The following is a 23,256-nucleotide window of genomic DNA, read 5'->3' as shown; positions in this document are numbered from 1 at the left end:
AAGGCTGGCAGGATAAACTCCTTCTGTATGAGGCTGTGTCTGCATGTCACATCACAAGGTGAGGAACTAGTGTCAGATTATCAAATTTCATCAAAGTGACATCATATTGTAATAATCCTTTGGATTTCTACAGCACCTTTGCCGCACGGATCTCAGAGCACTTCATAACAGTAGATGCACTGAGTCCCCTAGCACCAGTGTGAGGAGGGGGGACTATTATGACTCACTTTTCAGTTAGGGAAACTGAGGCAGGGAGCAGTGACGTGATTTATCCAGAGCTGGTCACGGACCTGCTGTCCCCCAGGCCTGGGAGTTGCTCACTAGAGCCCGCACGTGGTTCACTCAGCCCAAGCCTGGTTTTGAGGCTACCATGTGCCCCGGCCGCAGGGCCCTTGCAGCACAGCAGTGCTGGGGACAGGACAGGGCCGGAGCCCACCCGGGCAAAGGAGGCCGGGCGGGGGCGTGGCAAAGTCCCCCCCGGCCCCTCTCCTGGTGCCCGGGCCCCAGCTCGCCCCTGGCGCGGCGCTGGACTCCCGCGCGCCTCTCGGGATTCCCTGCGCGCCCGCGAGGCCAGGCCCGGGGGCTCTCTCGGGATGACTAGCCGGGGGCCGCTGCCTCCCGGAGGGAAGCCGAGAGCCCGCCGGCCGCATCGCAGGGTTTCAGCTCTGACCAAGCAGCTGATGTAGAGAAAGAGAGAGGAGGGAAAGTCCTGGCCGCACGGTGCGCCTCCGGCTATAAAAGCCGCTGCCGCCAGCGGGCCCCAGCAGCGCTCCAGCACCACCTCAGCTCGTCCGCATGGCGAAGCGCACCGGCCCCGACTGCCCCCGTGAGTGACCAGCGCCCCGGCCTGGGAGCGCAAGGACCCCGCCAGCAGGGGGCGCACGCCGAGGCGTCGTGCGCTCTGTGCTGCCGAGGGCGCCGGCCCTGGGTCCGGGTCCGGGTCCGGGTGGCGGCGGGGCGGGGCGGGGCGGCGGGCAGCGCGCGGGGAAGGAGGAGCGGGGGGTGCACGTGCAGGCGTTGTCCCTTTGCCCAGGGGTAGCTGGCTCCCGTGCTAACGCGCGGCCCGTGTCTGTTTCAGGTGGCTGGCTCCTGGTGAGTCTCCTCTGCCTCAGCCTGCCAGACTGGGCAGCGACCTCGCCGCTGCCTTCCTCGTGGCCCAACCTGAGTGACTGCCTCAGCGTTTCTAAGTCCCTGCTCACCGCGGCGAGGGAAGCGCTGCGCCAGCTGCAGGTTTGTCTGCCGTTGCCACGTGCTCCGCGCCTCCCGTCGGGTCTGGTGACGAGTTAAAAAACGTCCTCGCTTGTTCAGCGAAGCGGCTTGTCTTCCATATTTATAGCTGAATCAACACCCCAGTAAAACAGTACCTGCAAGGGTTAGATCAGTTACTGGGACTAGCGCCTGAGGAAGAAGTGGAAGAGGTGTCAAATGTACAAACTAATGGCACCAGGAGTTGGTATGAAATGTTTTTTTTCCAGAGGGGAGGCAAATGTAGCTTCTTTGCCGCTGTATCTGAATTTGTTTGGCCAGATTCACAGTTTTGCGCAGAGGAGGAAGAATGGGACTTGTCGGGGTGCACAATCAAAACCTAGATAGAAGGGATAGGAGTAGGTGCAGTTCAGGAAATGCAGGTTCTGTTGGCAGCTAGATGCGCTCTATGACTTGGGCAAATTGCTCAGGCACCATTTATACTACAAATCTAACTGTGCCATTGCACATTTGTCTGATGTGGCTAGGTTAAGGAGTCCCATCTACACAACAAATAACAAAGCAGGCTAGAACATGGATTATGTCCCTGACCACAAGTGGGGAGTTTTTGATATGTAGTGCACAGAAGGATCAAGGACTCCTCTTCATGTTGTCTCATTTTTAAAATAGGGAAAGTAATACATACCTACAGCCTAGGGGTGTTATGTTTATCAATGTGTGTAAGAGAGTGTTTGAGATATTCAGATGGAAGGAGCAGTGGGCGGTTTTATTTCTATGAGAGGAGGCATCCTTTTTCTAAAGCAGCCAGATGGTGCACATTCCCAAACTGTGTGTAGCCTTACATTTCTGGCTTTTCAGAAATGCATGCATATTTGGTTTTTCTTTTCTGTTCGCTTCAGCTAATCAAATTTCTGTGTCTCTGTTTTTAACCATATTAATCGTTTGGTATTTCCAGAGAATGGTAATAATTTGTCCTTAATTTCCTTACCATTTTTTTCTTGCTTGTTGTTTCATACTTACCTTTCATTTGTGCGTCCAATCCTTTTTATTAATTATTATTATTGTTCTATCTAATTGTTGCCTGAAATGAAGCTTCATCTGTCATCTTCCACTGGTGCAGGACTTAAATCAACTGGGACAAATTCGGGGGTGATAGATATGGTAGTATAAATTACTTGTTGGTAAGCAGAACACAATACAGGGATTGAGTCCAGCCATCCTCCTTCAGCGCTTCTTAGTGGTTTCTTTATTTTTTCTTTTCTGTGACAGTTTATTTGGGAATTTCACACAACAGCCTAAGATTCTGGGGTTGTTTTTTTAAAAGAACAGATAGATTCAGGTTAAGGCAAAGAGATGATCTGCATCACATATCCAGTATTATGCTCAGTAAAAGTTAACCTAAATAGGTACTTTAAGCTTAATTACAATTAATAAAGAAAATACCTTTCATTTTCTCATGAGAACTTTCTACCCTTAAACTCTTTGTCTTCCAGCTTGAGTGACCCTCTGTCACAAAGTATCTCCCTCTGATCTGTGTCCTGCTAGTGTTTGCTTTTACTTTTTCCTTATCTGTCCTGTTTGAGATATTTTTTCCACCCCCTGTTCAGTTTGGTTAATTCATATATAGTCACTAAATTCTGTAAAACTTGCCATCAGCTAGGCAATTAGGTAGTGTGTTGGCAGCTGGTTAAAGAATTCAAACAGCCCAGCATGAATCCTCTCACATTATCTCTTTCTAAGAATTTTATGGGTTCAGGATTCAGAGTAACAGCCGTGTTAGGCTGTATTCGCAAAAAGAAAAGGAGTACTTGTGGCACCTTAGAGACATGGCCCAACTTGATGCTATTACCAACAGGAGAGAGGGGTGGGAGGAGGTATTGTTTCATGGTCTCTGTGTATATAATGCCTTCTGTAGTTTCCATAGTATGCATCCGATGAAGTGAGCTGTAGCTCACAAAAGCTCATGCTCAAATAAATTGGTTAGTCTCTAAGGTGCCACAAGTACTCCTTTTCTTTTTAGTTATATATGTCTCTCTTCTTTTTACCATCTGTCACTGGCACAGTTGAACTGGTAGTAGTGCTAAGGGGAATCTGTTTCTAAAATTCCCTGGCATAGGCATAGCCTTACGGTGAGAGAGGAGAAGAAGCTAAATAGTTCCATCACCTCAATGAGACAAAGTGCCACTGATGTTTGGCCACAAGACAATGCCACTTGTCCATTTGAATGTTATTTGTCTTTCTCTTTTTTTTAAAAAGCAATAATTTTTTAAATTGTAAGTTTGTGGTATATAATGTTGCGCGTGCAGATTCATCCTTTTAGAATGATGTAGAATGTTAACATAATGGAGACAATGTAATCCACTGCGACACATACAAAATATAAATCTATTTACAACCCTTGCTCCCAGTGAAAATGATGGCAAAATTTCCTTTGACATTAGCTTCATAGCTTGGATATTTGCTTGTTGTTAAAGGCATAAAGATATATAAAGAGGATGTTGAAGCACCTTCAGTAACCTACTATCCTGTATATTTCTGCTTATAAACATGCCCTGCAGCATTATGTGCAATGATTCAAACAATGTCCCCTTTGTTTACATAGGAGCGTGGCATGCTAGGATTTGAATGTACCCTTGAAGAGGTTGATCTTGAAGATATCACTAAGAATAAAATCAACACAATTAAGGCTTGTATGCCAGAAGAGTCTAAGGTATTGCAATAAATAAAAAATCAAGTTTCATCACCTTTATATGGAACCATCATGTAATTCATCATATTGATACAGAACGATCACATTCATGTGTCTTTGATTTTCAGACTGGAAATTGTCCTGCACTGGAAAGAGCTGATTTTGATAAGGTAAATTGCCAGTCTCTCAAAAGAGCAAATCATGTGCTTTTTGTTTGTCTGTAAGCATCTAACATCACTCTCCAATATTTCTTAATCCTTGTACCTTCTACAGATTGAGTGCATGCGAGGTATCAATGAAGACCTGAAGGCTTACAAGGCAGAGTTCAAGAATTTCAGTAACCAGGAGTTGCTGGCTAGCGTTATTGACAAAATGATACAGGTCTGTTTTCCTTTCAGTTGCCTAAAAGATTACTTTATATGATTTCTATCATAAATGGAGTCCTGTTCTATGTGTTTCTTTCTGTAGTTACCCAAATAATAAGTTACTCTGGAATCTGATCATTTAAAATCTTGATATGATTTTTTTTCTTAAAATTGAAGAAAGTTTCTCATCTCTGTATAAATGAGGTCTTACTTTGATACTGTATATTACTGTATTAAAAAAGTGATTCCCTTTCAGTGATGTAGTAAACATACCAGTAGTTAATTTTCTGTCTTTTTAATGGTATCCTACTTTGTCTCCCATCCCTACCATGAAATGTAGTGTGGGTGAGAGATAAGACTGTATTTTGGTAAATAATATGTATTGATAAGAAACAGTGAACACACGTAACATGGTTCTTAACAAATTCTAATAGCTGGTAGCAATCATGTCCCTACTTTAAAATAATTGCCTTTTTATTAACATAGTGTATCTAGGTACACTGGAGATTCTAAAGTTGCCAAATACACTGGATTTAATTATCTGTAAACCACAGCTCCCCCTGATTATCCTTTAAAGGCCCAAACCTGTATTCCTTGGCAGGGAAAAACTATTTACATCATTGGGAATGTTTGCTTGCATAAGAAGTACAGGTTTGGGCCCTAACTATATGAAAGTTATTATTACTATCATAGTTTACCTTTTCATAAAACATTTTATTTTTAATAGTTTAAATTAAAATAATTAAGCTAATTTTTTGCATATTCAAAGACTGATATATATTTCTACTCTAAACATGGTTAAATTGTCTGACCAACACACTTTTTTTTTTTTAAAGGCTGTGAAAATTAACAGTGTGAATGTGGAGCAACCATCTACAAACAGAGGATCAGCCTCTTTCAAAAAGAGAATGAGGTTATGTAGCGTTCTCCATGCTTTCACAATTCGCACTGTGACCATAGACAAGATGCTGAACTACCTGAATTCTCCTGGAAGCTCATCATAGTGCTGAAACCTGGAAGCACTTTCTATAAAACATTGAACTAAAGCTATTTTAAGTATCAGGAAAATATATATTAGGTTCTACTTACTGCAAGACCTCTGTGTGTAGAATTCTCACTGGAGTCACAGAAACTTGTACTCACAGAGGGCTTCCAGGATTTGGACCTGAATTTAAGAATACAGTAATACTTCTACAAAAAAAAAAAAAAAAAATTTCTAAGCACAATAATATTCTACAATATTTTTCATGACCCAAGTTGTCTTGAGCAAATTACTATCAGTGTCTTTTAAGCTAAGATGTTAAATTTCTAGAAAAAATAAGCTATATTGTATCAACATGTTCTCCAAACACTCAGGTGTAATTTATTTATCTTAAATTATTTATTTATACATTTGTAAGTTTTTATAAAATTATATAAATTGAAACCTATTTATAACATTCCTGACTTATTTATTATTTATTGTTTAATAAATTTATAATCTCTATAATTAACTTTGGTCTTTTTCTTATTTGTGAATTAAAATTATCTAAAAGGGATACTGTCACATTAGCAATTGTTTTTTAAAATATATTTAAATATTTGCTTGTAAACAGTACATCACTGGTAACACCCAAGTACTGGGGAAAAAAATATAATTTCGTTTTCTCGATGTTGGATGTATGGTCTCAGAAAAGACAATGAAAGTAGGCTATTCTGTCTACTTCATAAATCGTTTCCAGTCACTATAATAAATTCACAGGGTGAAATCCTGGTCTCACTGAAGTCAATGGCAAAAATATTCTATATAATTTATATTATTCCGCCATGATTTCAACAATTTCCATCCCACCATCAACCTCAGCCTAGACCAATCCACACAAGCGGTCCATTTCCTGGACACTACTGTGCTAATAACCAATGGTCACATAAACGCCACTCTATACCGGAAACCTACTGACCGCATACTTACCTACATGCCTCCAGCTTCCACCACACAATCCATTGTCTACAGCCAAGCTCTAAGATACAACCGTATTTGCTCCAATCCCTCAGACACAAACCATCACCTACAAGATCTCTATCAAGCATTCTTAAAACTACAATACCCACCTGCTGAAGTGAAAAAACAGATTGACAGAGCCAGAAGAGTACCCAGAAGTCACCTATTACAGGATAGGCCCAACAAAGAAAATAACAGAACACCACTAGCCATCACCTTCAGCCCCCAACTAAAACCTCTCCAGCGCATCATCAAAGATTTACAACCTATCCTGAACAATGATCCCTCACTCTCACAGATCTTGGGAGACAGACCAGTCCTCGCTTACAGACATCCCCCCAACCTGAAGCAAATACTCGCTAGCAACCACACAACAAAAACACTAACCCAGGAACCTATCCTTGCAACAAAGCCTGATGCCAACTCTGTCCACATAGTCATTCAAGTGACACCATCATAGGACCTAATCACATTAGCCACGCTATCAAGGGCTCGTTCACCGGCACATCTACCAATGTGATATATGCCATCATGTGCCAGCAATGCCCCTCTGCCATGTAGATTGGCCAAACCAGACAGTCTCTACGCAAAAGAATAAATGGACACAAATCTGACATCAGGAATCATAACATTCAAAAACCGGTAAGAGAATACTTCAGCCTCTCTGGCCATTCAGTAAAAGATTGAAGGGTGGAAATTTTGCAACAGAAAAGCTTCAGAAACAGACTCCAATGAGAAACTGCTAAGCCTGAATTAATATGCAAACTAGATACCATTAACTTGGTTTTGAATAATGACTGGGAGTGGCTGGGTCATTAAACATATTGAATCTATTTTCCTATGTTAAGTATCCTCACACTTTCTTGCCAACTGTCTAAATGGGCCATCTTGATTATCACTACAAAAGTTTTTTTCTCCTGATAATAGCTCATCTTAACTAATTAGCTTCTCAAAGTTTGTATGGTAACTTCCAACTTATCTGTATGTGTATATATATATATATCTTCTTACTATACGTTCCATTCTATGCATCCAATGAAGTGGGCTGTAGCCCACGAAAGCTTATGCTCCAATAAATTTGTTAGTCTCTAAGGTGCCACAAGTACTCCTGTTCTTTTTATTATATAGTAAATATTTAAGACCAGAAGGGACCATTGTGATGTAGTTTAACCTCCTGCATAATAGAAGAGGGCATAGAATTTAACCTAGTAATCCATGTAATTTGCCAATGGAACTAAAGTGTATTTTTTTTAAAAAGGCATCGGTTTTGATTTAGAGACTCCAAGTGATGGAGAATTGACTACATCTCTGGGTAATCTGTTCCAATGGTTCTTTATATTCACTGTTTAAAATGCACATTTGATTTCCTGTTTGAACTTCAGATATTGTCAAGTTCTCAGGCCCTAGTACAGTGCCCCAATGTTTAGGCTGCAAAGGCCACTGGAGAATTTTAATTCATTTTGGGGGGCGGGGAGGGGAAGGAACTAAATAATCATAATAATAGAAGCATTTCTGTTGAACTTAGTTATGGTATCAACTTGTTTTTGATTTTAATCAAACCTAAAGCTTGAGTTAATTTTCAGCTGACGTTTCATTACAGAAATGCAATCAAGGATTTACCTCTCTCTCTGAAGAGGTCTAATTCTTGTTCCCGCTGCATCTGAGTCTGGCCATTTACTGCTCTTCCCTGCCAGGGGGAAGGTAGAAGGGGACACACATTGATGCCACAGAAAAGCCATTCTTACTGATCTAAGTTTCAGGGAATTGAAGTTGCAGAGAAACTCCTGCTTGGCTCCAGGGTGGAGCATGTTCAGCGCAGATGGATTCTTCCAAGAATTTAGCAGCCAAACTCTAAGTCTGTACTGAGCATGTGTGAAATGTGCTATTTCAAATGCTTATAAGTAGGCCAAATTTGAGGTGTTTTTTTTTCACAGAAAAGCAAAAACAGGCCCATCCCTGACACCATGGTGACACCACTTGCCAAATTTCAAGTCCCCACTCCACAGCATGGTGATGCTACAGCTTGTAAATGAAATAGTTATAAGAATTTTTCTAATGTGGGCAAAACAACATATTTTCCCCTACTGTCAGTCTTGGAAAAGGATGAGCCATTTTTGCTGCAACTTTCCAAAAAACGACAAAAAAATTATTCTGACAGACACCTGGCATGACATGTTTCAGCTGAAACAATTACAGTTTGGCAAGATTATGAACATCTGAAAACAGTCTCATAATGGCAAGTGTCAGACAACCTTGGCAATCCTGAGCCCCAATGATGCTCTAACTTGTGCCAGAGCAGAAGCAGAGAATCAGGGATGCACACGCAGTGCCCTGGCAGTCCTCACACTTTGTAGCACCCAGCAGAAGATGGACACGGCATAGAATCTGCCCCAATATTTGTTATGTGTTTCAATCCTAGAGGGACTCTTCTTGCTTAGACACCCAAATGATGGGTAAAATAGTCTTTCATCTAAATTTTTTTAAAAAAATGTGTTTGTTTGGACTAGCCCAATCGTTCAGCATTAGTTCAACAGGGGTTCCAAATCTGATTTTTGTCATGCTGCTATGATGGAAATGAAGGTCCTTTCTATGACTAATTCACTAGTACATAGTGTTTACTTACTAATGGTTTTACGTATTCCTTTAGTATCACATGAATATTGAATAGATAAAATATGTTGTATTGTATTTCCAGTATTTTTCTTCATTTGACACTCAGAAGTATGCCATCTCTACTCAAAATATGATTACACATACTATGGGTGGGGGGAAAAGCCCATTGTCTTCAATGTGGCCAGGATTTCACCCTGTGTATTGAATACTTAAATACATATTTAATACTATAACGAAGTCTGAAAGGCATGTTATTTCATTAGGCACATTTAGCTACCAGTCTAATTAAAAGCTGATACCAGGTAATCTCCTCTGAGTGGAATGTAGCCTGCTGTGTTACTGATCTTAAATATGGAGAAAGACAATACCCTTCTTTTAACCACTGAAAGAGATCCCCTAATACCAGAGATGGACAGATTATTCTTTACACCCACCTACAAAAAGCTTCCTCCGACATTCTTCAGTCAGGAACAGAGTTGGCTCCATGACACAGTGTGAAGGAAATTTCTTGATACATTACTACCAGTGCCCCAGGGCTGCCACTCTTACAGTCCCCAAAGTTGCAGTGTCTACAGCACTTGCTGCTGGCGCTACGGCATAAGTTTGGTGCATAAGGCTCCCAATGACATGGTCATGCTATGGCCGGATATGGTATAAAGATGGGAGGAAGTCAGAGTTTTGTACCTTCACAGTCTCCCTGAGAACTTGATATTTGACATAATAATTGAAAAGCAGATCTGATTTATTTATAACCAGAAATCCAATACCTACTTTCCATTTCTATATCAACACTTTAATATCATTTCATGAAAGGAATTAACTGTTTTTTATAAAATCTTAGAATGCTCAATAAACATTTATAAAATAATATTTTTATAAAAAAATTCACAAGAAATGTCTGTTACTGTCACAATCTCTCTCTTACATAAATGACGGAATCTCCTCTCTGATTCTAATTAGGTAGCACTTGGCCAAACAGGTAGCCCCACCGGAGCCACCTTCAATGATCCAGTGTGGTAACATTTGGAGGTTAAATATACACAGATTAGGTTTTTCAAAATAATTTCAGTTAACAGCTGGTTTAAAAAACTTAATAAAAACGTTAAAAAATATGACCATACCTTAGAGCAATTTTGCAACTGTTTTTTCCACCAATTTCTAGGGGTACTTAAATTGTCTCAGCCCTAATTTGCCTCAGAAGAATAAGGAATCCTTCATGTTTGACTCATTTTTTCTTCTTATAGTTTAGGTTCTGATCCTGCAATGAGATGCACACAGGCATACCCCCTGTGCACACGCTGTGCTCAATTGTAGGATTGGGGCCTGAACCATCTTTGCAGTTAGATGGAGTAGGTCCATATTTTTGAGGGTGTGTTACATTCATCAATAAGGTAGGAAGCACACAATGACCCAAGAAAATAAAGTATAATATTCCCGAAATAAAACAATTTTCTAAAGTGCCTTCCCAAAATGTTACGGCTTTATGTAATCACAGAAAAACAGAGAGTGGTAATTTAACACACTGCAAAAATTAAATATATTAGCTGTGATATCAGTGGCTGCAGAATTTCCTGAAGTGTGTTTTCTGATTGGTCTCATATATGTGGAGGCACAGAGTCAAGGGTGATTTATCACTACATAGCCAGATGAAGACAAGCCCTTAAAAAGCAACTTTGGAACATATAAACAGCAGCTTAACCAACAATAAGGACATGCATTGTCGGGTGAAAATCTGATCATGATGACTCTCCTTCATGTGGGCTCATCAGTGCTCAGCCATTGATCTTGGCTGTAACCAAGAAAACAGAGAAATCTGCCACCAACCTAAAAAGCTCAAAGAAGAGAACCAAAAGTAATGTACATGATTTAAGGAACTCCCATTGACCAGAGAGACAGCAAGGTCTAAAGGTGGGAGGGCTTGAAGTTCCCCTCATGTATATCTCTCCTCACTCATTCCACTGGAGGGAACTGGGTTTCCCCACACACACAGAAGAGGCTACAGGACTAGTCTTTGAGCCCCATGTATTTCAAAGAGGTCCAGGGGAGGGTGACCACTGCCACAGAGTTGCTGAACTCCATTCATGCATGGCATGATTAACACTGTGGCTCCTGTCTGTGCATGGATATTGGGGGCATAACCTCTATTGATCATGTCTATTCTATACGAATATTCAGTGCATCCTGACTAGACTTTGATTGCTGTGTCCCAGTAGTCATTGGATTAGGTATAAAACCTGGGCTGATTCTACACGATTGATGATTTCAAAGTCCTGGTCTAGAATGTGGAGGGGATATTCCAGGACTTTACAGAAAGTTCGTCAAAAACTGGAACAAGGCATACAGTAAATTAACACACCTAACACAAAAAAAGGCTATGGGCAAGATCCAGAAAAACTCATAGTTAGTGGACATAGCACTATGGAGATACATATTTTCAGAAGGCTGAGAACAGATTTATAAGATCAGCATGAATAAAAGACCCCTAAACAGAAGAATGTATATAAGCGTAAGTGGGATTTCATCTAACAGTGAACTGGTAGAGGGCTGAAAAGATGAACGCTGATATAAGATCAGATTGTGATATAATTTAAATTATATTTTATTTGTGGAATAAAACATTAAAAACTCAAAATTCCAATGCAGATATAGGTATTTCTCAGTTTTTATTCCTATTTTAAAAAGCACACATAACCAGTACACATTCAAAGGCAGACAATACAGAGACATCCACAGGAGCCCTTAAAACTAGACCACAATCTTGCCTGCAAGGAAGCATTTCTATATTATAGATAACAGTATTTTAAAAACTTAAGAACCTATAAATGTGTTTCCTGTTTGCTGAGTTATCTATTGGCCTTTTGCTTTTCTGCATCCTTTAGTAAATTTTCTATATCTAGCCTACACACCTGTCATTTTAATGTTCATTTTAAGTTAAAAACAGTAAAAAAAAAAATACATTTAATTTTACACTGATTATAATACAACAAAAATCTATACAACAGACAAACTCAGCTTATAAGAAATGTGTGAACAACTAGACACATGGAGCCAACACGGCCCTGACAGAGAAAAGTTAAAGCTGCCTTTAGTACATATTAGTGCTACACTGAAACTAATGTTTCACCTTTGAATAAACATAAGACCAGCCTAGCAAAGAGGCGGTATACAGAAACAAACAAAATGATCATGTAATTGCATTACCATGAAGGGTTTATGCACCATGTACATGGCAACCCATCCTGAGCCTCTGAATGTATGTATAGAGAAATGTTTTGTACCCAGTGAAATTGGCACTATTGTTTTATAGATGATGATGAGAGGTACATTAATCAGCCCCCCAAGCCATTTCTAATCTCTGTGGAAATGACCCATGGAACTGGATAAAAATGCTTAATATTGTCAAATAGTTGGAAAGGGTGAGCTGTTTTCAAGGGTGGGTTAAGATAGCTCTGCAATTCACATGAGTTGCTCAGCACCTAGCAGGAATGGTTCAAAGGAGACATGAAGTCAGTGGGAAATTCAAATTGCAGTAGGATTGCTGCTTCAGTGTCAACTATATTGTTAATTGACTGGTATCCAAACATTTGAATAATTACTCCTGAAAATGTTAAATTCATTTACATTGGTGCAAAATTCAATTTACACTCTTTCCCTAAATAATGTTTTGTCTAAACTTTTCCAAAGATTGTTTATGGCTTGTATCTTCATAACTGGTCTCCTGAGTACCAAACTGTAGAGAGAGTCCACAATTAAATCACATTTAAACAGTATGAAAAGTTTAAACCATAATGCAGCTGAATGTCCCTGAGAGTTCTCCTTTTAGCTGTTTCTCCATGAACTCATGTCTGCTCCAAAAAACCTGAAGAAATGAATACACATATGTATATATTAGTTGGCCTCTAGGTGCTACTGCAATAGAATTGTTAAATAGTAATAATAATAATAATAGTAATAAATGTACATAAAAATCTTATGACACTGTACAGATATAATTTTAAGCTAATTTTCCCCTTCAGAAAGACTTTCCCTGGATCAGTTTAGGCGCCAATTCTCCAAACAGTCCTGCACATGCTTGACTTTACAAACATGAGTAGTCCCACTGAAATCAAAGTGCATAAAGTTAAGTACATACAGAAGTGTTTGCACGATCAAGGCTGCAATAAGCTTGGGTAAAGGTGCACCTTCAATGTTACTAAAATATCTAGGAACAAAGCTACAGACATTTCTGCAATGAGCTCCATAATTAAAATAAGATTTTGCTTGGGTTTATAAGGGTGGTTGATTTTAACTGACATGAAGCTATAACAACTGTTCTAAGTATTAGTCACTCCAAAATATTTTTTCAAAAAGCAAGTATAAACTACTATAATTATAAAGTAGAATGAAAAACACTTGAATGAACATTAAGGGGCAAAACTTCATGTTTTATTTACACAATAAAAATATATATTAGGATGTCTAGTGAATTCTCTGATACTGAAACCAGAAGCATGTCTGAAACACAATCACATAATGAAGTATAAAGAAAAGTTGAAGTGTACCTTCCAGTATCTGTATTATTTCATATGACACATGATCCTTGAGACTGTCATACAAATTTTGCGCAGTTCCATTACTCTTTTCACCTTTCCTCCACTTCTCCAACATCAGGAATTTATGAACATTAACCTCTTCTTCTTTTGCCTGAATCTGCTGAATATCTTTCATTTCTAACTTAAGACATTCAATGGCAATTTCTTTCCAGTCTTTACCCATCTTCTTTGCAAGAGTCATCAGTTGCTGATCAGTTAACGTAGTTTTAGCTTTAGTTCCATCTAAAAAACACATGGGATACAAATCAGCTGCAACAAGGAGACATACGATGAAGGTGATCATATTAGTCAGTGAGCTGAAGCTGCATTTTCACTTCATTTATTGATGCTGCTATAATGCTGACTAATGAAAACTGTACTGACTTACTATCTTACCAGGCAGTACAGGAACTGACAAGACAAGCAAAGTAAGCATCAGGAGTGATGAAAAGTCACCTGAAGAAGAAGTGCAAAATGTCCTAGGTCGCAAAAATATCTTAAATTTAGTTTTTGTGCCCAGGACTTGAAAATTTTTTCTGATCGTGAACAGCTACTTGTCTAGTGGAAAAAATCCACAAGTCTGAAACATCTAGATATGCTGTTATACAGAATACACAGATACTTCAGATGCATGTGCAGCATTAAGCTGAAAGCCAAGTTCCTTCAATCACCTGAAAAATGCAGGTATCTAACGTAACAGTCTATCTTAAAGTGTGCTACTCCTTACAGATAACAATGATTATTATACCTTTCTAATAAATTTTAGTAAGAAGTCTTTAGTAAGAAGTCACAACCTGCATGATTATATCTATCTAGTCAGAACCTCAATGGTCTAATCAGATTTCTCTTTCAATGGATCATTTTATAAAATACTGTAAATGAAGTTTTTAAATGATTAAATAGCGCCCTCTAGTGGCTAAAAGCCACCACAGAGAAATACAGAGAGAGCCTATCATTGACATGCAAATGAAACACTAACCCAGGAACCTATCCTTGCAACAAAGCCCATTGCCAACTCTGTCCACATATCTATTAAAGGGACACCATCATAGGACCTAATCACATCAGCCACACCATCAGAGGCTCGTTCCCCTGCACATCTACCAATGTGATATGTGCCATCATGTGCCAGCAATGCCCCTCTGCCATGTACATTGGCCAAACCGGACAATCTCTACGCAAAAGAATAAATGGACACAAATCAGACGTCAAGAATTATAACATTCAAAAACCAGTCAGAGAACACTTCAACCTCCCTGGTCACTCAATTTCAGACCTAAAAGTCGCAATTCTCCAACTAAAAAGCTTCAGAAACAGATTCCAACTAGAAACTGCAGAACTGGAATTAATTTGCAAACCGGATACCATTAAATTAGGCTTGAATAAAGACTGGGAGTGGATGGGTCATTACACAAAGTAAAAACTATTTCTCCATGCTAATTTTTCCCCTACTGTTACTCATACCTTCTTGCCAACTGTTTGAAATGGGCCATCCTGATTATCACTTCAAAAGGTTTTTTTTCCTCCTGCTCATAATAGTCCACCTTAATTGACTAGTCTCGTTACAGTTGGTATGGCAAAACTCATTTTTTCATGTTCTCTGTGTGTATATATCTTCCTACTGTATTGTCCACTGCATGCATCTGATAAAGTGGGTTTTAGCCCACGAAAGCTTATACCCAAATAAATTTGTTAGTCTCTAAGGTGCCACAAGTACTCCTCGGTTTTTTTGCTGATTCTTTCTGCATTTCTTGAATATCACCTTATTCAGACATTATCATTATTTTCTTTGGATGAGCTGACCATGCAGAAATAGGTACTGGACGCAAAAGATGTATCCCTTTCCTGGACAGAATTCAAACACTGTAAAGCAGGGGTTAAAAATGTAATGTAAAGCTCTGACTTAAAACTTTATATACATGAAATTGTAAACAGAAACTGGATCCAAATGTACAATTTTGACTATTGTAATGTCTACTGTAATATGATACTCCTCTGTATGACATTTTGGTGATTAACCCCAGCATGTCTATAATTTCTCAGAGCAACCATTAGGAAAGCCAGCAAGGCTGAACTTTTAGCAATATGTTTGGAAGAAAAATAAAGCTAAGGTTCTTAGAGGCATCTAGAATTATCCATGCAACCTGTTATCTGTTAGCATATCCAGTAGCAGCAGGTGCATCTGATATTGGAACGTATTGAATTAAGGCCCTAATTCAGCAAAGTACATAAGCATGTGCTTGAGTCCCACTGACTTCTCAATGAGAGCTACTGGGTGCTGAGCACTTCTGAAAAATCAGACTATTACTTTCAGATGCCAGAATGGGAGCTGAACTTTGAGAAAATCCGGTCCCAGTCATTGGGTGGAGAATTCTTCTGGAAAAAAAATCCAGCACTATAGCAAAAATTCTTCAAAAGCAGCTCTTTTGTCTTGATGTATGCACTCACCTAATTTATAGCATCAACCTGTGGGTCATACAAGCAAACATTTGTTCCTACAAATGAGGTATATTGATGCCTTCTGCATCCACAAATGCAGGTTTCTGTCCCCATAAATTCTGTGGTCAGATTTGTGGAGGCCAATTTAACATTTAGCCCTAATAAATAAATAAATAAATAAATAAATAGTATAAAATGAACCATAAACAAATATTTTTGAATCACACAAAAATTCTCTACCTGAAATATCTCTACCCTTTAGCCTTTTATTATAAAATTCTTCGTCAGAGAGGCTGTTGCTTGATTTCCGTCTTCTGTTTCCTAAGGAGTAGATGACAACTGATTTTACTTTTTTGTTTCATATATTTTTCTCCTGTGCTTAATCAGCATGTACTGAAGCAGAGTGGCCTCTCTCCAGTGCAGAGGGGGTTTACTTCCCTTGGGAGGCACAGCTAGGGTTGCCAATTTTGGTTGGACATATTCCTAGAGGTTTCATCACATGACATAATCTTTCATTTGCTAGGCGCAGCTAACCCTGTCCCACCCTCCCCAGGAAGTGCAGGGCAGGGCAGGGCAGGAAGTATAAGAGTAGGGCCCTGCAGCTCAGTTCGGCTGGACCAGAGAACGAGGCAGACAGCTCTCTCAGAAAGCTGAGCCCTCAGTGAGGTCCAGGACCAGTTGCGGCGAAGACCAGCAACCTACTGCCCCAGAAGACACTGGGGAGAGACTGGAGCAAGGGCCACCCAACTGCAAGCCTGTGAGCCACAGCTGGGCTGCAACGGAGTGACACCCGCAGGAACTGGTAGGAAATTGCCCAGTGAAACCAGACATTGGTCCAGTTGGGCTGCTGGGCTGCAAAGCAGCAACCGCCCGCTTCCCTGCTGAGCCCCTGGTGGGATTGTCTTCCACTGCTAGGCTCCTGGGCTGGGACCCGATGGATCAGGATGGGCATGGGTCCCCTTTCCCCACCGCACACTCAGGAGCTGGCCGGGCATGAAACCTTAGGCCTGAGCCAGTAACTGTTGCTCAGAACAATTCCCAAAGGGACCTGAGCCCAGAGACTGTTTGGTGGTTGCCTGCCCCAGCCAGCAAGCTGAGGGCAATAGACTGTTTCATTGATCAATCCCCACACTCCAATTGGGGTTGCCAACTTTGTAATATTTCAAAAACGGACACTCCAGCAGGAGGGCCGGAACTGCCCCTCCTCTTCCTGCTGAGGCCCCCGAGGCGCCGCCTTGTTCGCTTCTCTTCCCCCCATTGCTCACTGCTGTTTCCCTCTCCTGCACACTCCCCTCTGTCCAGGTCAGGAGGCACTTGCCTGTGGAGCCAGGACTGGGAGCTGCAGTTTCCCGGTGTAGGTAGGAGGCAACCCCAGCTGAGTAGGAGCTGGCGCAGGCATAGGCGCCGACTCTGTGAGTGCTCCGGAGCTGGAGCCACCCACCGGCAGCCAAGTTCCCCCCTCCCCCGCCTTACCGCCTCCCCCCTCCCAAGTGCGCCTTAACCCCGCTCCTCCCCCTCCCTCCCAGCGCTTCCCACCCCTCCGCCCCCACCGCCTAACAGCTGTTTGGCAGCACTTAGGACTTTCCCGGAGGGAGGGGGAGGAGCGGGGATGCAGTGTGCTCGGAGGAGGAGCCAGATAAGGGGTGGGGACTTTGGGGAAGGGGTGGAATGGGGGTGGGGTGAGGGCGGTAAAGGGGTGGGAAGAGGCGGGACAGGGGCGGGGCAGGGGGGTCAAGCACCCACCAGGCAGAGGGGAAGTCGTCGCCTATGGGTGCAGGTGATGACCCAGCACCTCCCCCCCTCCCCTGCCCACAGTAACCAGACTTTGGGTGTCTAGTCAGTACATTTGACCGGACATTGTCAGGTCCCTTTTTCTACCAGACTTTCTGGTTGAAAACTGGACACCTGGCAACCCTAACTCCGCAGGGCTGGAGTCACAGACTGTTGTTATGCACCCCAACCAGGGACTGGGGACCCCTGCTATTGGGCAGTGTGCTGCGCCTCCCGGTAGAGATGGGAAGTGCTAATAGGGCAGTTACATGGCTGCAAGTCAGGCCATCCTGACAAACATCCGGCCAACCTACCGACTCCCCAACGCTGCTGGAAGGGGGTGCACTAAACCCAAGAGGGAGGAACCTTACACAGCACAACCAAGTTGTAAAGAATAGAAATAATGTAGTACCCACTTTTCTTTTAAATAACTTACTGACTGTGTTTCTTTTCTGCTCATTCTTGTTCTGGTCATGTAGTATCCAGTCACCTGTTAAAATATAAATGTTTTCTGGAGTAAATGAAAGGCACTACAATAATTCTCACTGCTAATCCACAAATCCAATAATTCTCACACAGAAAAATTATTAGTCTCTTCCACTGCTCAGCAAAGATTTAACAGTAGGGTACTGTAATGAGATCATTTTGCTATGATTTTGTTACTTTTATCAAATATTTCACAGCATGTATAATATGATGTATTATCTTTAATAATTAGAACTCAACCGCCCTTTCTAAAATAAATTAAAACAGCCTACTCTGCAATGTGAAATTCTTTCAATTTTTACTGTTTGGTCAGTTGATAAACAGCCTGATCCAAACCCATGGAAGTTAAGATTTAACCCTTGGCTAATTCTGACCATCTTCTAATGGGTTCTCAGTCATTAGTGTAAATAAGCAAGGTTCTACTACAGTGTTATGTCATTCTAAATCAGCACAACATGATATTTACATAACATTCATGAACCAAATCTTTTTTGAAACACAGTTCCCAAATATCCTAATATCTATTCCTTTCTGTATTTATTTCATTACCGAGATTCATTCACATCCCTACAGACTTTCATAATGAATAGCAGCTTGTTAGAAAATCTATCTACTTGGGTAAAACAGGGAACAAACATTTTGGAAAATAACAAAGTACAATATTACTATCATTATTGTTATATCACTAGATCTAAAGTCATAAAATTCTGTATTGTATAAATATTTATTTTACATTGATTGTTGGGCATCTTTCAGTCTTGGTTATCTGAAAATTTGGGTAATATTAGCTATACAAATAAACAAACAAACAAATAAAAATTTCGCAGGGTAAAGTTTCACCATGTACCATAAATTAAATCAGAGTACTCAATGCTCTACTTCTAGTGTTTTAGGTAAATTCATATTTATATTATGCTCATGTAAATATATATTCAGGCCTTTGCTCTTTTTCAAATGTATATTATACATATATTATTAACCAAATGGAAAATATATTTTGCCATTCTCATTTCTGAGACTGTAATTATGTTATGCTCTCATGACTGCACTTCTGCTGCAGTACATGTGTAAACCCACAAAATAAAAGTTATAAAATGTTGAGATATTTTATATTATATATAATATTTAAATTAAAATAAATTACATTACGTTTTCCAATATTCCCTGCCTCTGTCCTAGCCACAAGAATCACAGCTGCCTTTTCCTAGTGTTTTGGCACTTTCAGCTCCAGATCTGGTGACCTCAATGGAAACAGAATTTGACCCAAACTTGCACAAGTTTTCAACAGAAACAAACTATAGCTCAAACACAAAAAATACTCACATTCTCTTAGTTTTGCTTTCCAGACAATTTCTTCAGACTCGAGTTCAATCAAAGATAATGTAAACTCCATAGGTTGCTCCAAGTAGACTTCAATATAACTTTTTAATTTTAAGAGAGAGCCATCAACAAATTCAATTTCCTAAAAATGTAAATCAGTTTTTTAAAAAAGCTAAAACATTTACTGTAAGCATTAAAATAGCTTAAACATAAAAAGGCAGCTTTCAGAAAAGCTGTGGCATAGATCTGGAGTGTAATCCTGGCAGCAATGAAGCCAACAGGAAGTTTGCCAGTGATTTCATGTGGGGCCCGGATTCACCCCTATAGTTTTAGAGTTTCTAAGGGTATAGCTTTCCTGTAATGATAATAAACAAATGTGCTGGAATTCATTTACAGTGATGCATGCCCTGAATTTATGAGGAGTATAAATGATAAAACCTGTATTTTTCACAAAATATTTGCAGCTGAGCTGTGATATGCACATTGACAGTCCAATTATGTATTCATATAGAACATACCTCAGGAGTTATTTCAGCTTCTGACTCACTAATTAATCTGTATCTCTTTCCATTTTGTAGTCGTTTTTGACAAACCGGGGGCTTGTCAATTTTGATGAATTTCTTATCAGAATGTTTTACTGCTTTCGAGATATCCTAAAATTTAAAAATACATTTACTTGATACTCATCCTGGTCTACAAACTAAAGAATTTCATAAACAATGATGTGCTTCTAAACTTCCTTGTGGTTTTCTATATCCCCAATTTTATTAATGGATGGTGATGCTTTTCCTTGGAAAGTAAATGGTCAAATCAAACATTTACAGATCATGGGATATATTCTCACTCACAGCTGGACAGGTTTATGTGCCCAAGGCACCCAGATCCCTCTCCAATCAGACACTGATGGAGCCTTCACCCTTTGCAGATCAGTAAGCCACTGCATTCGGATGATATCCCATTATGCAAATAATGAATATGATTGTCTATAGGGCTTTTTTTAAAATGCTACTCACAACTTTCATTTCTGCTCATTACTAATAATCCTTTTTACCACATACGTGCCTTTCCACACAACAAGCCTTACAAAAAGCAATATACAAATTTACAAAAGCATTCATTAGCAAGAAACCACCAGAGAAACATTCTTCTACCTTCTCTAGTTTCATTGAACCCTATCCTCTGAGGTGCTGACCACTTTCCACTGCCCATCAGAAAACTTCAAAGGGGAAATGAGGGTGCACAATTCTTTGCAGGACTGGGTTCTAATTGCCAACATGTTGACTTCATATTTAGCCTCCTCTGAATAAAGCAAGGAGCAGACCTATTGTTAGCCCCCTGCAAACAGCATCACAATGCCGACTGGATCAGAGTGAGTCCTGCCAAGTGTCTATTATTCAGTAACTTTCAAATATCATTCTCTCACTGTTATGTTACATGGGGCAGCTTAAAGGTCAATTCTGTCACAAACAATGAAAATGAATGACAGAGTATGAGCTAATCTGGGAGCTGAACCATTCTGGTCCTCATCCTGATCCTGCAAGCCCTCCATGAATGGAATTCCCAATGACTCCTAGACCCCGGCATGTGAGACACTCTATTGGAAGATCAGGTTTCAGAGTAGCAGCCGTGTTAGTCTGTATACACAAAAAGAAAAGGAGTACTTGTGGCACCTTAGAGACTAACAAATTTATTTGAGCATAAGCTTTCGTGAGCTGCATGCATCCGATGAAGTGAGCTGTAGCTCACGAAAGCTTATGCTCAAATAAATTTGTTAATCTCTAAGGTGCCACAAGTACTTCTTTTCTTTTTATTGGAAGATCAGACTCTCTATGTCTACAACATCATGGCCACATTATAAATTTAATGTACATCAGATCTGAGGCCTAAACTACAAGACAATGTCAACATTTTAATGATCAACATTTGGGCATATTTATATTGAATTTGAGCACTTTCCACTGGTAAGTTAAAAAAACATACCATACCTTTATAAATGAATCGTTATTTGTTGCTACATACACACGAAATGATAAGGAAGGGTGATTATTGACAACTTTGTATAAAATTACAGCCCCATCGTACTGTACTGGCTCTTGTGTTTGAATAACCGGTCCTACTGGAGAGAGAGAACTCACATGCCATTTGACATGCGTCATTGAATGATCAACAGAAGGCTCAAATGCTGGACCAGTACTTTTGATATGTAAAACTTTGAATGTCATGTCAGATTCATGATCTGCAAAGAGATACCAAACATTAACATTTCTTATAATGAATAGTAATAGATAGCTATATTTGTTAAACTCAATATACAGTACTTACCATTTAGGCTGAGGGAATGTGGGAATTGAATGGAAGTAAGAACAGAGGCTGAGTCACAACTGACATCAAATATAGGGCCACCGACTATCCATGGTTTTTTAACATAATCAGCATATTTGCTCCAAGACAACACAGAATATTTGATTACAGCAGCCTTGGTTACATCGAAAATCAAGCCTGTAACAGTACATTGGTAAGTTCCCTCTGCCTCCAGCTTCAACCTGTATTGGACAAGTATGACAAATACAGTTTAACTTTCATTACATATTAAATATTACGTAATGTGATTTGTTTAAAAGTGGTTCATATGAGATAAATTATTTTTTAAAAATGACTCGTTCCTTTGAGGTTTTCTCCCCACCAAGAACAGCATGGAAAATAGCACATAAAATCTTTTTCTTTAATTTTTTTTTTTAAAGATTAAGCCTAAGCTTGTCTGTTTGTTTTTTTTAGCGTGCCAGCTAAATGAATGCAGGAATGGACGAAGTCCAAACCAGTGCAGAGCTTGATACACAGGTAAAGTGGAGAGCTGCTACCCACACTAGGGGCTCAAACCAACTCCTATTGACTTCCAATGGATTTGGACCAGACCTTAGCTGAAGTTTCTGAGAGTATGTCTACACAGCAGCTTGGAGGGTGATTCCCCATGCAGGCAGGCAGACACATACTAGTTCTGTTCAAGCTATTGTGCTAAAACAGAAGTGTGGACAGGGTGGCACGGACAGCTAGCTCGAGCTGCCACTCTTGCCACCGCAGCCACAGTATTTTTAACATGCTAGCTCAAGCAGACCTAGCACATCTGTCTGCCCATGCTGGGAATCACCCTCCCAGCTGCTATATAGATATAACCTGAGTGATATTCAGAACTAATCCAAAGTAAAGCACATTACAGTAATCCAATCCAGAGGTGAGAAATGCATGAATAACTGTGGCAAGGCAGACATTCAAATGGAAAGTACACAACATCTAGACAAGTTCAGGTGAAAAAAGGGAATTACAGAACAAGACACTTTACAGAAGCCTCGGACTAGGACGTAAGCACGTTCTTAACTTTAATTACTTCAATGAGACTGCTCACATACTTCAAGTTAAATTTTGCTGGATTGGGCCCAGAAGCTAGTGCTGATGAGAGTAATGAACTGTTTATTTTTAATGGATTTACTGAGCAGGATACATACGATAAATTAATCGCTTATGTAATTCAGCTGAAGATAGAAGCATTTTGAGCTGGACAACGTAAACATCCACCAATTACATTAAACAATACCTACCAAAATATTCCTCTGGGAAGTCTTCTGGGGGTCACTTGCTCTTTCTGGTTCTGTATGTATAAATGAATAAATTTGGTGAAGCACAAATTTTGCAGAATTACAATTTGCAAAATACTAACACAAATTCTCATGTGGATTTTAAAAACGTACATGTTCAGTCTTGACATGTTCACAGCGAAATTGGCTATTAGCCTCTAAATGAAAAAAAAAACAGAGGTAAAAA

The 23,256-nt window shown here is 40.1% G+C and overlaps 2 protein-coding genes across 8 annotated transcripts in view; one reads left to right on the top strand and one right to left on the bottom strand.

Annotated features, from left to right (window-relative positions):
* Nucleotides 1-795: 795 nt before the first annotated feature.
* Nucleotides 796-5,428, top strand: IL12A (interleukin 12A). The gene is made up of 6 exons (XM_077826874.1): nt 796-826; nt 1,034-1,230; nt 3,809-3,916; nt 4,024-4,065; nt 4,169-4,276; nt 5,097-5,428. The coding sequence occupies exons 1-6, from the start codon at nt 796-798 to the stop codon at nt 5,262-5,264; spliced, it is 654 nt and encodes a 217-aa protein (XP_077683000.1). The 3' UTR covers nt 5,265-5,428.
* Nucleotides 5,429-11,500: 6,072 nt separating this feature from the next.
* The window catches only part of LOC144270192 (caspase recruitment domain-containing protein 8-like), a 39,388-nt gene continuing 27,632 nt past the window's right edge, over nt 11,501-23,256 (bottom strand). For 6 of the 7 annotated variants that reach the window (XM_077826500.1, XM_077826503.1, XM_077826501.1 and 3 more), the window contains 10 exons: nt 23,184-23,227; nt 23,034-23,083; nt 21,763-21,983; nt 21,426-21,676; nt 19,959-20,093; nt 19,444-19,582; nt 18,071-18,124; nt 16,105-16,185; nt 13,396-13,668; nt 11,501-12,713 (listed from right to left, as the gene is read on the bottom strand). In XM_077826500.1, coding sequence (XP_077682626.1) covers nt 12,694-12,713; nt 13,396-13,668; nt 16,105-16,185; nt 18,071-18,124; nt 19,444-19,582; nt 19,959-20,093; nt 21,426-21,676; nt 21,763-21,983; nt 23,034-23,083; nt 23,184-23,227 — 1,268 coding nt within the window. In that variant the 3' untranslated portion in view covers nt 11,501-12,693. Of the gene's footprint in view, nt 12,714-13,395; nt 13,669-15,873; nt 16,023-16,104; nt 16,186-18,070; nt 18,125-19,443; nt 19,583-19,958; nt 20,094-21,425; nt 21,677-21,762; nt 21,984-23,033; nt 23,084-23,183; nt 23,228-23,256 lie in introns of those variants that run through there. The other variant, XM_077826506.1, reaches the window with a different exon arrangement.

Source organism: Eretmochelys imbricata, chromosome 9, assembly GCF_965152235.1.
Source record: "Eretmochelys imbricata isolate rEreImb1 chromosome 9, rEreImb1.hap1, whole genome shotgun sequence".
Classification (NCBI taxonomy): Eukaryota; Metazoa; Chordata; order Testudines; family Cheloniidae; genus Eretmochelys; species Eretmochelys imbricata.
The sequence above is the reverse complement of the archived record's forward strand: the minus strand, read 5'-3'. Positions and strand labels throughout refer to the sequence as shown.